Consider the following 15619-nt stretch of genomic DNA (forward strand, 5'->3'; position numbering starts at 1 on the left):
CCATAGCACCAGATGAGGTTTCTAAAGCTGTCCGCTCTATGAAAGTCTCCTCCAAACAGGTGCTCCCTGCTCCTCCAGAACTATTAAGGACAACATCTGCACTCTCGCACCTGCCTTGTCTGATTTCTGTAACCACTCCTTTGCCACTGGCTCCTTCCCACTATCCCTCGGGCACTCCCCTGTGCACTCACTCCTAAAAAAGCTATCGGCGGACCCCTCCTGCCCGGCTAAATATCGCACTAGCTCCACTACCCCCTTCCTGTACAAACTCGTGGAGAAGTTGGTCATCTCCCAATTGACCCGCCACACTGAATCTGTTGGCTTTCACCATGGCCACCAGTCTGGCTTCAGAGCATTAAGAGGCATGGGAACTGCTCTCCGGAACACCTGTGAAGACTTGCTCTCAAACCTTGACGCCAACTCTCCTTCTACTCTCATCCTCCTTCATCTCTCCTCTGCCTTTGACATGGTCACTCATGTCACTTTCTTAAAACGGCTCCACGACACCCTTGGTATCACGACCTTGCACTGGGTTGGTCACGTCCTTCCTTTGTAATCGCCCATCCCAGGTGCGACTGGGCCCTTTCCTTTTCTCCATCTTACTCTCTACCTGCGGCGTCCCTCAGGGCTCTATCCTATTGCTGCGACTGTTTAACATTTACAATGCCCCTCTGGCCCATTTTATTTTCTCCTTCTCTCCTAATTTCCAGTGTCATGCTGATGACACTCAGCTCTCCTTCAAGCTTCCCTCCTCTGCCTCCTCTCTCCTTCCTGACTGTCTGACTGCTATTCAGGCATGGTGTGCTGCTTACGATCTCTGTCTCTTGCCTAGCCCCTGGGCCCCGCCCCCCTGCATTTTTTGCCCCAGCACTTATGCCCACCTCCACCCCCACTCCCCCACCACTCCTCCCCCTCAGCACTTCTTGTATCTGCACTTGCACGATCCAAATGTCACAAGGGCTAGTAGGACCTTTAATGTTGTTTTATATCCCCTGCTCCCCCCGCCCTCCTTTTTATGCCCTGTGGCGCCTGGAAACACTTTCTCCTGTATAGTGAGCCTTATAAATACTCTATAAATACTCTATAAATACTCTATAAATAAATCAAATGTAGTTCACAAATGCATGATGGTTGAAAATGTCTAAGCAAATGTCATTGCTTTTATCCGGGGGTCCCCCCAATCACATTTGGACTTCCACTTTACCCCATCTATGCTTAACCCCAGCCTCCTTTATTTTTCCCTCCAAATCTTATGTTCTTACCAACATTTATTTGGGGATTTTAGGGAGTTTGGCTCTTTTTATTTTTTTTTGTTTTGTTTTATTAACATAAACCCTTCTGGTACATTCACACGTGTATTGACATAAACCCTTCTGGTACATTCACACGTGTATTGACATAAACCCTTCTGGTACATTCACACGTGTATGTTTCTGGTACAGGCTGGCATGTGGGGCTTCACACATGAATTATTATAATATCATTTGACCTGTGAGTATTTGCACATGTGTTTCTGTCCCACTTTGGCCTGTTGGTTTGCACATGGATGTTACTGGTACAAATTTACCAGCAGAGCTTTGTGCGTAGTGACCGGTGGGCATTGACAGGTTGACTGGTACAAGTTGACCTTTGGGGCGACACACATGTATGTTTCTGGTACACATTGAGCTTTGGGGCTTCACATGTCGATGTTCCTGGTAGACCTTGACCTTTGGGAATTTAGACATCAATGTTTCTCTGCACATTGACCTGTGGGGCTTCACATATCAATGTTTTTCTGGTGCATGTTGACCTGTGGGGCTTCACATATCAATGTTTCTCTGCACATTGACCTGTGGGGCTTCACATATCAATGTTTTTCTGGTGCATGTTGACCTGCGGGGCTTCACATATCAATGTTTCTCTGCACATTGACCTGTGGGGTTTCACATATCAATGTTTCTCTGCACATTGACCTGTGGGGTTTCACATATCAATGCTTCTCTGCACATTGATCTGTGGGGTTTCATGTATCAATGTTTTTCTGGTGCATGTTGACCTGTGGGGTGTCACATATCAATGCTTCTCGGCACATTGACCTGTGGGGCTTCACGTATCAATGTTTCTCTGCACATTGACCTGTGGGGCTTCACATATCAATGTTTTTCTGGTGCATGTTGACCTGTGGGGCTTCACATATCAATGTTTCTCTGCACATTGACCTGTGGGGCTTCACATATCAATGTTTTTCTGGTGCATGTTGACCTGTGGGGCTTCACATATCAATGTTTCTCTGCACATTGACCTGTGGGGCTTCACATATCAATGTTTTTCTGCACATTGACCTGTGGGGTTTCACATATCAATGCTTCTCTGCACATTGATCTGTGGGGTTTCACGTATCAATGTTTTTCTGGTGCATGTTGACCTGTGGGGTTTCACATATCAATGATTCTCTGCACATTGACCTGTGGGGCTTCACGTATCAATGTTTCTCTGCACATTGACCTGTGGGGCTTCACATATCAATGTTATTCTGGTGCATGTTGACCTGTGGGGCTTCACATATCAATGTTTCTCTGCACATTGACCTGTGGGGCTTCACGTATCAATGTTTTTCTGGTGCATGTTGACCTGTGGGGCTTAACATATCAATGTTTCTCTGCACATTGACCTGTGGGGCTTCACATATCAATGTTTCTCTGCACATTGACCTGTGGGGCTTCACATATCAATGTTTTTCTGGTGCATGTTGACCTGTGGGGCTTCACATATCAATGTTTCTCTGCACATTGACCTGTGGGGTTTCACATATCAATGTTTCTCTGCACATTGACCTGTGGGGTTTCACATATCAATGCTTCTCTGCACATTGACCTGTAGGGCTTCACGTATCAATGTTTCTCTGCACATTGACCTGTGGGGCTTCACATATCAATGTTTCTCTGAACATTAACTCGTGGGGCTTCACATATCAATGTTTTTCTGGTGCATGTTGACCTGTGGGGCTTCACATATCAATGTTTCTCTGCACATTGACCTGTGGGGCTTCACATATCAATGTTTATCTGGTGCATGTTGACCTATGGGGCTTCACATATCAATGTTTCTCTGCACATTGACCTGTGGGGCTTCACATATCAATGTTTCTCTGCACATTGACCTGTGGGGTTTCACATATCAATGCTTCTCTGCACATTGACCTGTGGGGCTTCACGTATCAATGTTTCTCTGCACATTGACCTGTGGGGCTTCACATATCAATGTTTTTCTGGTGCATGTTGACCTGTGGGGCTTCACATATCTATGTTTCACTGCACATTGACCTGTGGGGCTTCACATATCAATGTTTCTCTGCACATTGACCTGTGGGGCTTCACATGTCAATGTTTTTCTGGTGCATGTTGACCTGTGGGGCTTCACATATCAATGTTTCTCTGCACATTGACCTGTGGGGCTTCACATATCAATGTTTCTCTGCACATTGACCTGTGGGGTTTTACATATCAATGCTTCTCTGCACATTGACCTTTGGGGCTTCACGTATCAATGTTTCTCTGCACATTGACCTGTGGGGCTTCACATATCAATGTTTTTCTGGTGCATGTTAACCTGTGGGGTTTTGTAAATGGATTACTCTATTACACTTTGACTTGCAGAGCTTCATACTTGAAAATTCCTGGCCTGGATGGAGCAGGTTGACATCATGTGTGGTCGTTCTGCTGTCCTTGGTGGGCCTGTCACTGTTTCAAGGCAGACATGACTGTGATATGTTTTGCCAACCTCTTTTTTCTTTTTTCCCAGACCCTGTGTCGCCGTTTCTGCACTCGTCGCATCCGAGAGCTATGCTGAGTTTATGACCCGTTGCTCCGCGGCCATGGAGTCCATCCTCCGTAACTGCGACCATAACAGTAAAGAGCCTCCTTCCTGTTTTCTGTACTTGTTGAAAAGTTGCTAGAACTTCCAACCTTGCTCTGCAAGGTTGAAACATCAATCGAAGCATTTTGGGGGAGACATTTACTCTCGTCCAGACAGGAAGACTCGGGCCTGTTTCCACAGCTCGGTGTCTCTCAATTCACCAATATAATGAGGTCCTCAATTCAGGGGCAACAATGGGTAATGACGCGACTCCTCTGTGCCCCCGGAGGAGTTTCACTGCACGAGGCTACTCTCATGGAATTATTTTGGCAGGTACTGCCCCCACACTTCTAATTCATTTGTCATAACTTGCTGTCATAAGAGTCTAATGGGAATTTAGGGGGACTTAGTGGGGTATGGACACACTAAGGAGGTGACAGGCTTAGGCGATACGTTTGATCCTATTTACATATATGTATATTCAGTGAAAAAACGTTGCTAATGGGACGTTATGGTTAAGTTGCACTAATAAAAACCTATGAAATTCAATGAAAAAACGTTGCAAAGGTACGTTATACTTACAAGTAAAACCGAAAAACCCCAGAAATTTGCCAGTTATGGTAAGCTAAGCAACCATAACTCGCGCCACCACCGTGCACTGCTAAGACTAAGAGCCAGGACATCAAAGATGACATCACAAATGTCATTGATGACATTGATGATGTCGTGTGTGACATCATCCTTGATGTGCTGGGTCTTAGTCTCAGCACTGCATGGCGGTGGTGCAAGTTATGGTTGCTTAGCTTACTATAAGTGGCAAAGTTCTTGAGTAGTTCGGTTTTACTTGTAAATGTAACGCCCCTTTAACAATGCTTTTTCACTGAATTTTATTGGTTTTTATTAGTGCATATTAACCATAACATACGATTAACAAAGTTTTTTCTATGAATTTCATAGGGTTTTATGATTGAAAATGTTTCATGATGTTTAACACTGTATATTAATAATTTCTCTTTTAACGTATATGAAAGAATGATAAACCTCCTTTAACAAACATATTTTTTGCAATGCATCCTGATGTGTGTCGTCATCAGCAGGGATTGCTGGGGATGCAAGTCATGGCTGAATTGCCTAGGGCATGAGGCTTGACCATGACCCCAGCCCCACCAAACCACCCCCGTTATCCACTGCACCTACCCACCATCCTAGTTCACTGTCCAGTATACCCTCATAATGTGACCAATGGCCAGTGCTCATGGCCTGCATCTATGGCCAGTCTCCACAATCCATGGGGCATGGGCTTCGGCCATGACGCATTCCCCAATAGGCAAATCAGAGTAGACATTTGACCTTGTCGAGGGCCAGGCCCACTGCCCTGGCAGCAAAGTTATATCACTATTTTGTGAACTTACTTTTGACACTTGCAAAAAAGTAAAACACAGGACAGATTTACAAAAGCATGCTTTCAGGTCCTTGCTGATGCTATTTGTGCAACGTGCAAGTTTGCTGCAATCTGGTCAAGCACTTCCGGCTGTAGCCACAAGCAGAATATTAGTTCCCATTCAAACCGAGGTCTTCGGCCATGCCAAATGCCCCAATAAGCAAACGACAGTACACATGTGTGCTTGCTCTGGGCCAGGCCATTGCCCAGGCACCAAAGTTAGATCATAAATGTGTGTACTTACATTTTGGCACTTTGGAAAGACTAAAACAAAAGACATATTTGCAAAACCATGCTTTGAGGTCCTTGCCGATGCTCTTCACGCATATGTGCAGCAGTTCCGTCCAGCAATTCGGGCTGTAGCCACGAGCAGAATTCTTTTCCCATTCAAACCTAACTTAAAAAAACTTCACTAAATAGCCGGTCCCTGTGGCCATGGCGACTTTAACCACATTGCCAGTCCCTCGTGGTCATGGCCAGTAGCCAGACAATCTGGCCACTGCCCATGGCCACAGGCTATACGGCAGTCACCAAAAATATATCACTATGTTGTATACCTACATTATAACACTTTTGAAACAATAAAACGTGGACACATTTGCTAAACCTGCTTTCGGGTCCTTGCCAATGCTCCTTGCATGAGTTTGCTGCAAATCTGTCCATGTTTTATTTTTTGAAAAGTGCCAATGTGCCTACAAAAAATAGTCAAATAACTTAGCCAACACTTGACAAAATCCATTCAGACTTTGCACAAACATTCAGGGTTGTGTCTATCATCTTTCTGCAAACTTGTGTGCAGATTCGTCAAATAGCAATAAAGTTATTAGCCACTTTAAAATGTTGAGACCCCACTCTTATTTTGCCCCCTCTTGACAAAATCCGACCAAATATTGCAAAAACATTCACATCTGGGGCTGCACCCTTTTTGCAAACATTTGTGCAGATTTGTCAAACGGCATCAAATGTATAAGCCTTTCAAATATTTTGGGAACCCCCTTCTAATTTTGCCACCTCTTGGCGAAACAGCACCAAACTTTGCGGACCCATTCAGGGGCGGGTCCAGGCTGATTTTTCCATATTTCATGCAGTTTCATTGATTGACGCCAAAGTTATAAGCCAGACAAAAACTGCTTTAACCGACCTTGTAATGCAGAAATATGCATGGATGCAGTGGTCGAAGTGAGCGAGAGCGGTTGGGAGCGGTGCTCCTCCACTTTTTTTCATTAAGTTTTACTGTTCCTTTACTTTTATTTGAAAAAGAAACCGTTCCGGAACGGTTTTGATTTAAAATAACAGTGCAGGAAGAAGTTGAAACTGGCACTTTCAGTGCACTGCACTGAACGTTCCCTTAAACAGCAGGTGCATGCTTTTGGGTTTTTTATTGTGTGTGGGAGGCGGTGTGTTGATGGGGTTTGTGGGGAGTGGGTGCAGGCCAGCAGGGAACATAGTTCCACAACTTTTTTTCGTACACTTCGACCACTGCATGGATGTACCCGAACATCTGAGATGGTCGCAGACATCGGAGATGGAAAACCCCAGATTTTGGGCTTTTTAGGCCACATCCCTTCCCATCCTCATCACTCCTCAACTCCCCAGAGGTTGTTTCATTGGTTCGGCAAGTGAAATGTTGTGTTTTTTAATATGTGTTTACCGCGATATCCACAGTTTGTGAATCCTGAATCCAACTTGGCGTCTGTTTCAAAAGTTTGTCCGCAAACGTCACGCGGCTCTCTGATTGGTCCAGAAGTATCGCATACACCGAATCAGGAAGTGAGTCCGCTGACCAGACCCAGATATCACAAATTTATTTCAAACTACTTTTTGGCCATTTAATGTTATGTTATTATGTTATGTTATTAAATTTATAAAGCGCGCCAGGTACCCTGGGGCTTAAGGGCGCTAAACAAAGAAGACACAGACTACATACATGAACACAGCAGAGAGAAAAAAGGCATAGATAAGAGGAAACCGGTTTCAGCAAAAACAGAAGGGTAGCAGCGAAGAGTTAGGAGAACAAAGCTGTTTTTAGACCCTTCAAAAAGAACTACTGGACAACTGACACCAAATTTGCAAAGGCACGCTTTCTGGACCAAGCTGCCGCTCTTCCCACAGGTTTGGTGCAAATCTGACCAGCGGTTTGGGCTGTAGGCATGAGTAATTTATTTTTCCATTATGTCTATGAGTATTTCAAAAGTTTTAGGACCTCCCTATAACTTTCCTCCCCCCGCCCCGATGAAACTGCATCGAACTCTGCATAATCATTCAGAGGTGGCCATATAGTTCTTTTGCAAAGTCTGGTGAAGATTTGTCAAATGGTGCCAAAGTTATCAGCCGCCCAAAAACTGTTCTTCCTATAGGTTGAGCATCTTAAACATAACTACACGGCCTGGCTGTAGCCGCAACCGGGGCCCACATGCTTTGACCTGGGGCACATATGTCAGATGTGGCCTGGGTGGTATCCTGATGGTGGGGGTGGGAGCCCGGGGGTATCTTTAAGGCAAGCCTGCATATTTCAGAGGATGCCCAGCAGATTAGGTGGCTCAGGAGTGGCACCTGAGTTAGTCTCTGCCAGGGCCGCACATGCCAAATGTGGCCTTGGCTTATGGCACAGGAGGGGGTCTAGCACAGCAGTTCTTTTCCAGAACAGTCAACGAAATTCCCTAAAACTGCCTTTTCATTTTGGTTATCTTTAAAAAAGGATAATATACCAAACCGTCCCAAAAAAGAGGAACTAAAGGCACCAGGAAGCACAATAGGTAAGAGGTATATTGTTCCAAGCAACTATTAAACAAGACATTAGACCCTCACCCTGCTCCAAAGAACCCTGCTCCAAACAACCACAAAACCAATGAGAACATGAACGAAGGAGGCGACTTCCCATCTGGACAGATTCTGAAATGGCGCAGGTTTGTTTCTTCCCGGGCTCAGTCCTCAGTTTTAGAAAACATTGAAAACCTATTTTTTCAGGAAATTTTTCAATGTGTAAATGTGAACCTCGGAATATTTACTCATCAAACAACACAAGGGTCTTTTTTTGGATGTTTCAAATGCTGATCCCTCTCTGTGGTGCAGCACGTGTCTGGCAAACATCTTAAATACATTATATGAACATGCTCTGTTATGCGGCTTGCTCAATGAATGTGTCCCACCCCCACACCCCCCCCCCAATATCCGGCCATCGCACTTCTCATGGTTGATTGGTAATGATCGAAGCCAGTAGCACCCCTGACCCCCCCTGCAGATCTCCCACCCCCTCTTCAAGTCAGTTGATTCCCTGGCAAATGAAGTTGACAGTTACCATTTCAACAGCCTATTGCTAGGGCTTCCCCAATGGGGGTCCCCCACACACGTTGGGGATTGATTGCTGTGCTAGCCATGTTGGACATCTCAGAAGAGAATAAGCCATGAACTGCAGTCACCCATCATATGAACTATCGCCTAACATTCCCCCACCCATCATTCCCGAATACACTTCTCTCCAACTCCCACATACACCATGTACTCACTGGCCCTGCACTGCTCCCATAACCCGTGCATCTGCCCATTTGGACCCATAATACAGTACATGCTCATTCCTCTGTTCCCCCAGAAAAGTGCAGAATGAGCTCTGTTTTGTTTTTTGGCATAAAAAGGCCGCAGATTTATTTCCACAAAATCATAAAAACCACACTGCACACATTAGTGGAAATAGCTCTGAAGATGTGGCGACTGCTCCGTGTCCAACAACCTGCTTCCCCCTTTCCTTGCGAAAGTCCACTGTAGGCCCAACTCTCCCAACCCTTTTGCACCTAAGCCCCACCTGCCCTTGCAGGTGTTCCTGGGCGGGGAGAGCGCCGGTTCTTTGGGGGAAGCTGAGCCCTTATTGTTACCCCCAAACGCCCCTGCCGCTTAGGCTCCCAAGGGGCGCTGGTCTGAGAAGAGCGAAGACACTTCAGGCTTTCGCCTGGCTCATCCGGAGTCTGTCTCTTGTGCCTGGTCGCCCAAACACCGCCATGCCACAGGTGGGTTACCGTCCGCCATGGCTCCCCTTTTCCCTATGTTACAATTCCAGGAGTTTAGTGCAGATATTCCAATAAAAGAGATCCATCCCCATCTCTGATAAATGTACCCCATCTTTAAGGTAATATTCCGGGGACTTCAAGTTAATCAGGCCGTGCCTGATCTGTGGGAAACCGCTGCCCCAGTGGAATTTAGACATTGCACAATTCAATTTTCTTCTAGATTTTTCCACTGCTGGGTGGCTCTCTGCGCCCCTCCACTCCTGTCTCGGGATTATTTCCGACCTGACGATTTCCGTCTCGCCCAATTGTGCCGCCAGTTCCTGTAACGAGAACATAATTTCCCTCATCAAAGCCCCCTCCCCAGGCTTGTGAAATCATTACCCACCAGATGTATGACCAATACGTTCGGTTTTTGCTGCTTACCCAGCAATTTGTACACGTGCCCCTGCAACTGTGCCCATTTCATCCCTGGCACCCCGTGCCACCAGAGCCTGAATTTGCCGGCAGTCAACTCCTCCTGGTCCGCTGTCCAGCTAGCTCCGGCCCTTGACACAAATGAGTGTCCTGTCACCCAGACTGGTCTCCTTCTCCTCTGAGCCGCCGCTAGTGGGATGAGAAGGCAGCATGTTAACCCTACAGTTTCTCTGATCTGACGTATCTCCTAAAACACCCAGATTTCCACCTCCCGATCTGGTTGATGTCTTCCGCCCCCAGGCTCACGGCTGCCGCCAACGTGGCCACTCCTTTCCTAAAGGAATGGGTCCCGAACACCTCTTCTGTTTCACCCATTTCCCCCAATCCCATGTCCATGACCCTTCTAAACTGGAAGCGGCTCAATGCGGACCCATCCCTGTGAATGAGAAGAGGAGACCCCCCCTGATGGTGGCCTCTGCTGGAGAAAGGGAGTCAGTGCCCTGATCGGGCATACTATGCTCCCCGCGATGGGTTGCAGAGACACTGTACACCCTTTCCCTTCCTGGTCGGTTTTAGACCTCTTTAGTAACATGCTTAACCGGCCCTCGGTCAAGTGCACATCCCCCAATTGTAGAAACCCTGTTCCCTTGGCATCCCTGTTCTCCAGGAGCAGTTCGCTCACCCTGAATGCCCCAAAGAAAACTAGTGTGAAGGCCACCTTGAACAAAACCCTCTCATACTCGTCATGGCAGACCTCCCCTAGGCATTTGACCAATCGATGCAGTTTTACGATGTCGATGGGTTGTCTTTCATCAGGTTTGTTCACCACCTGTTTTGCCCAGCTCCTCAAGGCCATTACAATGTAATGTTCCTTTGTGGGGTCACCTTTTTCCCCAGTTTAAAATAATGGGCAATTGCCGCCAAGTGGTAGACCATCCATGCTCTGGTCTTCCCTGAGCGCCAGCACCAGCCCACAAAGGCACTTACCGGCAGCTCCCTCTGCCCTTCCAACAAAACCTCCTCTTGGAAAGGCAAGAACCGTTCCCAGCATGCCTTGTATCTTCTTGCCGTGCCTGGTGTCAGCCCTATGTCACTCAGAGAACTCAGATCGCCCCAATCATGCCCACCACTGAGTTTTGAATGGGGTCATCAGCTCGCTTGCTCCTGGACAATTCCCTTGGAATTTTTCCCACTATAAACGAGAGAGAGAATCAGCGGCTATGTTTTTGACCCCAGGAATATGTCGTGCTTGGACCTCAATGTTTAGTGCCAGCATGCTTTTGTTGAGTTCTCTAAGCAGTCGCAAAACCCTTGTATTGCTAGACGACCCTTGATTTATGATCTGGACCACTGCCAGGTTATCTGACCAGAGCATCACCTTTCTGTCCTTCAACTGCTCACCCCACCTTTTAAAGGCTACCACAATGGGGAATAGCTCGAGCAACGTGATGTCCTGGTGATACCCTGTCGATGCCACTCCCTGGGCCAAGCCATACCACACCAATTGTTGTCCAAGATTGCCCCAAATCCAAGGTAACCTGATGAATCCGTGAATAGCCTGAGCCTTTCGCTGCTGGTCCAATCCTCCTTTCATAGCAGTACTCCATTGAAATCTTCCAAAAACTTTTCCCACATCCCTAGGTCCTCCTTCACTTCGGATCCCAGCCTGACATGTTGACCGGCATGTTGCAACCCCACTGTCTTGAGCTCGATACTTCTTGCAAACAACTTCCCTGCCGGGATGACTTTCCCCGCAAAATTGAAATTACCTGCCAGTGACTGGAGCTCCTTCAGGGTTGACTTACTACTCCCCTTCAAACCCCTGATAGTTTCCTTCAGCCTCAACACCTTGTCCTGTGGGAGCCTGCACTCCCCTTTGACTGAATCAATTTCTATCCCTAGAAATGTTAAGCAAGTAACCGGGTCCACCGTCTTACCTTCCGCTAGCGGGACCCCCAACCTCTTCATTAGCCCCTGGAATGTATTCATGAGGGACCCGCACTCCCCGGTCCCTTCCTTGCCGATGAACAAAAAATCATCTAGGTAATACAATACTCCCCCCTCCTGAAACTCTTGTTTCACTGCAAATTCCAAGAAGGCGCTGAAAGCCTCAAAATAGGCGCATGATATGGCGCAACCCATTGGCAGACATTTATCATAGAAATACCGGTCATGTACCTTGAAACCCAACAAATGATGACTTTCTTTGTGAATAGGCAGTAACCGGAATGCAGACTCAATGTCGGCCTTCCTCATTAGGGCCCCCCTCCCGGCTGCCCTTACCATTTCCACTGCATCATCAAAAGAGGAATACTGCACTCGACACAACTCTTCGACTATGCCATCATTCACTGAGTCACCTTCAGGAAAGGAGAGGTGATGGATTAAGCGATATTGCCCCTCCTCCTTCTTGGGGACCAACCCCAAAGGTGACACCACAAATTTCTCCACTGGCGGGCCAGTGAACGAGTCAGCAACTCTACCCAGCCTGATTTCCTTGTCCACTTTAAGCGCCACCACCTCTGGCATCCCCAATGCTGATCTCAGATTGAGTGCCTCCCTACCCCTTTCGACCCCATTGTGCATGGAATTTTGAAACCCCACCTGAAACCTTCCCATAGCAGTTTTGCATCCACACTGTTGTGGTATGTATTCAAGAAGGGAGTCATTGCCTGGAGGTTAACCGGTGTGGGCAAACAATTTTTAATTACAAACTGAGACACCTGTAGGTATGTACACCTTAACATTTGTGCTTTTCCTTCATTCCCTTTTTCCTTTCTTCTTCGCTTTAGGGGTACTCCTCTGTTTCCCTTCACCGGCAGAGGAGCTACGGTCCCTGCTCCCTTGCCCTGCGCATGCCTGAAACGGCATTTTTTGCCAAAAGGGCAGCCTTCTTCAGTACCAAACCTCCAGCATTCTGCTTGCTCCCCCTGGTAGCTGGCTTGGCTGTTCCAGGAGGAGTGCCCGCGAAAAGACGCCCTACCTCGTTGAGAATAACCCCCTCTGCCCCTCCAGACTTGAGATTTCTCCCCTTGGGCCTTGCCCCCCCCTCGCTTGCAGGCACCATTTTATCTATGAATCCCCCAATGTCCATCTCATCCCAAGACATGGTGGGCCAGACTTGCATTTTTAACCGAAAGCCCCGGTCATATTGTAACCAATCTTCCCCCCCATGTTTCAAGTACAGGTCTTCTCATACGCAATCATCGATAATGCATCCTGTGGGTATTTTTCAAGCACAATTGACATATACATTTTGAATGCTTTCAGCCAGTTGTGGGTGGTTAGTTCACCTTTGGCTTTTCCCTTTCCCTCTTTTCCTTCTCCTTTTCTGACAGATCCTTTATACCTTCTCCTGAGGGCTCCATCCCCACCAAGTCTAATATTTCAATACATTCTTTTCTCCACAATTCCTCCTTGGTAACCCACAGGATGTGCCACACTAATGAACTCCTTGACACCCGGGCAGGAGAGAAGCCTGGCATTGGCCTCCCATACTGAGTAATATTGCCCCATAATCCTCCTTGTACGTTGTTTGCCCCTCCTGCAAGCTGGGCCCCTTGATTCGCCCCACCAATGGTGTTCCCTCTGGGCCCCGACAACCCCTGACCCCACTATGCAGCACCCTGCTGTGCCCCTGCCAGCACTGTCTCTTCCTGAGGTAATGAATTAATCCCCCCCCCAAGTGGCTTGGGTTAGTTACTGCCATAGCGTGGTATACTTGCAGCACCCGGACCACCCCACCTGGGAATCCTGAGTTGTGTGAAGTAACTGGCTGATATCCCCCTGGTCCCAGCCCTGCTGTCCCCAGATTTACCCCACGCTGGTGCACCACTGCCGTATTACTTGCAATTTGATTAAAAGCATTAACATTACCACTCAACAACTGACCATTACCCCCATTGCCCCATGCTTGCATACATTGCATGATCATACCTTTCACTGCCTCCAAGGATGTGAGCCCCTTCTCAGCCATTACCACCGGTCTGGTTACAAGAGCGCTGTGTGAACCACGGTTCCCTGGAGCCTCAGCAGGTGTGGTTGCTGGGACGGCTACAACCTCCTGCGCCCTTCCCTTTCCTTTCGCCCAATGCCCTTGGGCTTTCTGCTGGTCCTCACCTGCTCCTTGCTTGCTTTAGCCTTCTGAGTCATGGTTCTCTTTCTTTTTGTAGCAGGCCCTTCTTCCATCTCCCGCGGTCATCCGCCTCCTCTTCCTCCTCTGGTTCTTGCAATTCCCTCAAAGCCGTCGCTGTTGGGGAACATTAGAGGGGAATCCGCCCTTTAGCTGGGGCCACCCTGTTCCTCACCTTGGTGTGGGACCATTGCTTCCAACCAGTTGGGCCCGTGTTTAGCCGCAGCTAACCTGGCCATTTCCATGAATGCCTCCCGATCCATCCTTTTTCTCTCTCAATAATCCTTATCCCCAGCAGCTCACAGTCAAAAGCAATCTTCCAGGTAGCTGTTTGTGCCAAAAGTGAGATCAGCATGCTTATTCTCTGCCTGCCTGCTCCGCCCACCACTGACTCAGCTTGGCCCGCTGTCCTCAATATGCTATGAACTTCTGTGCCCCCACAACGCTCAACAGTCCTCTGGGTACTATGTAGGTGTGAGGAAACAGTGGCTTGACCCAGTGACCCTCCGCTTAAAAGCTTGATGCTGCACCGCGATCGTGCAACCCAGCTCCGAGCCTCTCAAAAAATGTGGCTGTGCCCCCAAATAGTTTCACCCAGGCGGGATGTGCCTTCTTGGCCCTCAGTCCGGGTTATTTAAGCATTCAGGCAAGCACCGCGTAGCCTTTCTTCCCCCGCAGCTGCCTTACCTGATTCCGAGCGCCTTCTCGATGCCCTGCGTCGGCTTCGTGCTGCAGACGCCTTGGCCGATGGTGCTCTTCCCCCCAGACTGGGGCGCCTGCTCCTGTACGCTCCGGTACTCCGTCTGTTGTCCGCAGTGCTTCCGGGCTGTTCCTCTCAGTGCCTCCGGCGACGGTTTCCTGGCGCCGCACCTGTGCTTCCTGGGTGCTGTCTCTGCCCGCGCCACTCCTCTGCTTCCTGGGTGCTTTCTCTGCCCGCGCCGCTCCTCTGCTTCCTGGGTGCTGTCTCTGCCCGCGCCGCTCCTCTGCTTCCTGGGTGCTGTCTCTGCCCGCGCCGCTCCTCTGCTTCCTGGGTGCTTTCTCTGCCCGCGCCGCTCCTCTGCTTCCTGGGTGCTTTCTCTGCCCGCGCCGCTCCTCTGCTTCCTGGGTGCTGTCTCTGCCCGCGCCGCTCCTCTGCTTCCTGGGTGCTGTCTCTTCCCGCGCCGCTCCTCTGCTTCCTGGGTGCTTTCTCTGCCCGCGCCGCTCCTCTGCTTCCTGGGTGCAGTCTCTGCCCGCGCCGCTCCTCTGCTTCCTGGGTGCTGTCTCTGCCCGGGCCGCTCCTCTGCTTCCTGGGTGCTGTCTCTGCCCACGTCGCTCCTCTGCTTCCTGGGTGCTTTCTCTGCCCGCGCCGCTCCTCTGCTTCCTGGGTGCTTTCTCTGCCCGCGCCGCTCCTCTGCTTCCTGGGTGCTTTCTCTGCCCGCGCCGCTCCTCTGCTTCCTGGGTGCTTTCTCTGCCCGCGCCGCTCCTCTGCTTCCTGGGTGCTTTCTCTGCCCGCGCCGCTCCTCTGCTTCCTGGGTGCTTTCTCTGCCCGCGCCGCTCCTCTGCTTCCTGGGTGCTTTCTCTGCCCGCGCCGCTCCTCTGCTTCCTGGGTGCTGTCTCTGCCCGCGCCGCTCCTCTGCTTCCTGGTTGCTGTCTCCGCCCGCGCCGCTCCTCTGCTTCCTGGGTGCTTTCTCCGCCCACGCCGCTCCTCTGCTTCCTGGGTGCTGTCTCTGCCCGCGCCGCTCCTCTGCTTCCTGGGTGCTTTCTCCGCCCGCGCCGCTCCTCTGCTTCCTGGGTGCTGTCTCCGCCCGCGCCGCT

The 15619-nt window shown here is 49.2% G+C and overlaps 1 protein-coding gene across 4 annotated transcripts in view; it reads left to right on the forward strand.

The window, feature by feature from the left end:
- The window catches only part of UBASH3A (ubiquitin associated and SH3 domain containing A), a 368437-nt gene that overhangs the window by 308669 nt on the left and 44149 nt on the right, over positions 1–15619 (forward strand). For all 4 annotated transcript variants that reach the window (XR_011283382.1, XM_069635649.1, XM_069635648.1 and 1 more), the window contains one exon: positions 3784–3890. Coding sequence is in view for 3 of the 4 variants with exons in the window: in XM_069635649.1 (XP_069491750.1) it covers positions 3784–3890 (107 nt within the window). In the remaining variant the exon portion in view is untranslated. Of the gene's footprint in view, positions 1–3783; positions 3891–15619 lie in introns of those variants that run through there.

Source organism: Ambystoma mexicanum, chromosome 7p (genome assembly GCF_040938575.1).
Source record: "Ambystoma mexicanum isolate Mex_15411 chromosome 7p, UKY_AmexF1_1, whole genome shotgun sequence".
Lineage (NCBI taxonomy): Eukaryota > Metazoa > Chordata > Amphibia > Caudata > Ambystomatidae > Ambystoma > Ambystoma mexicanum.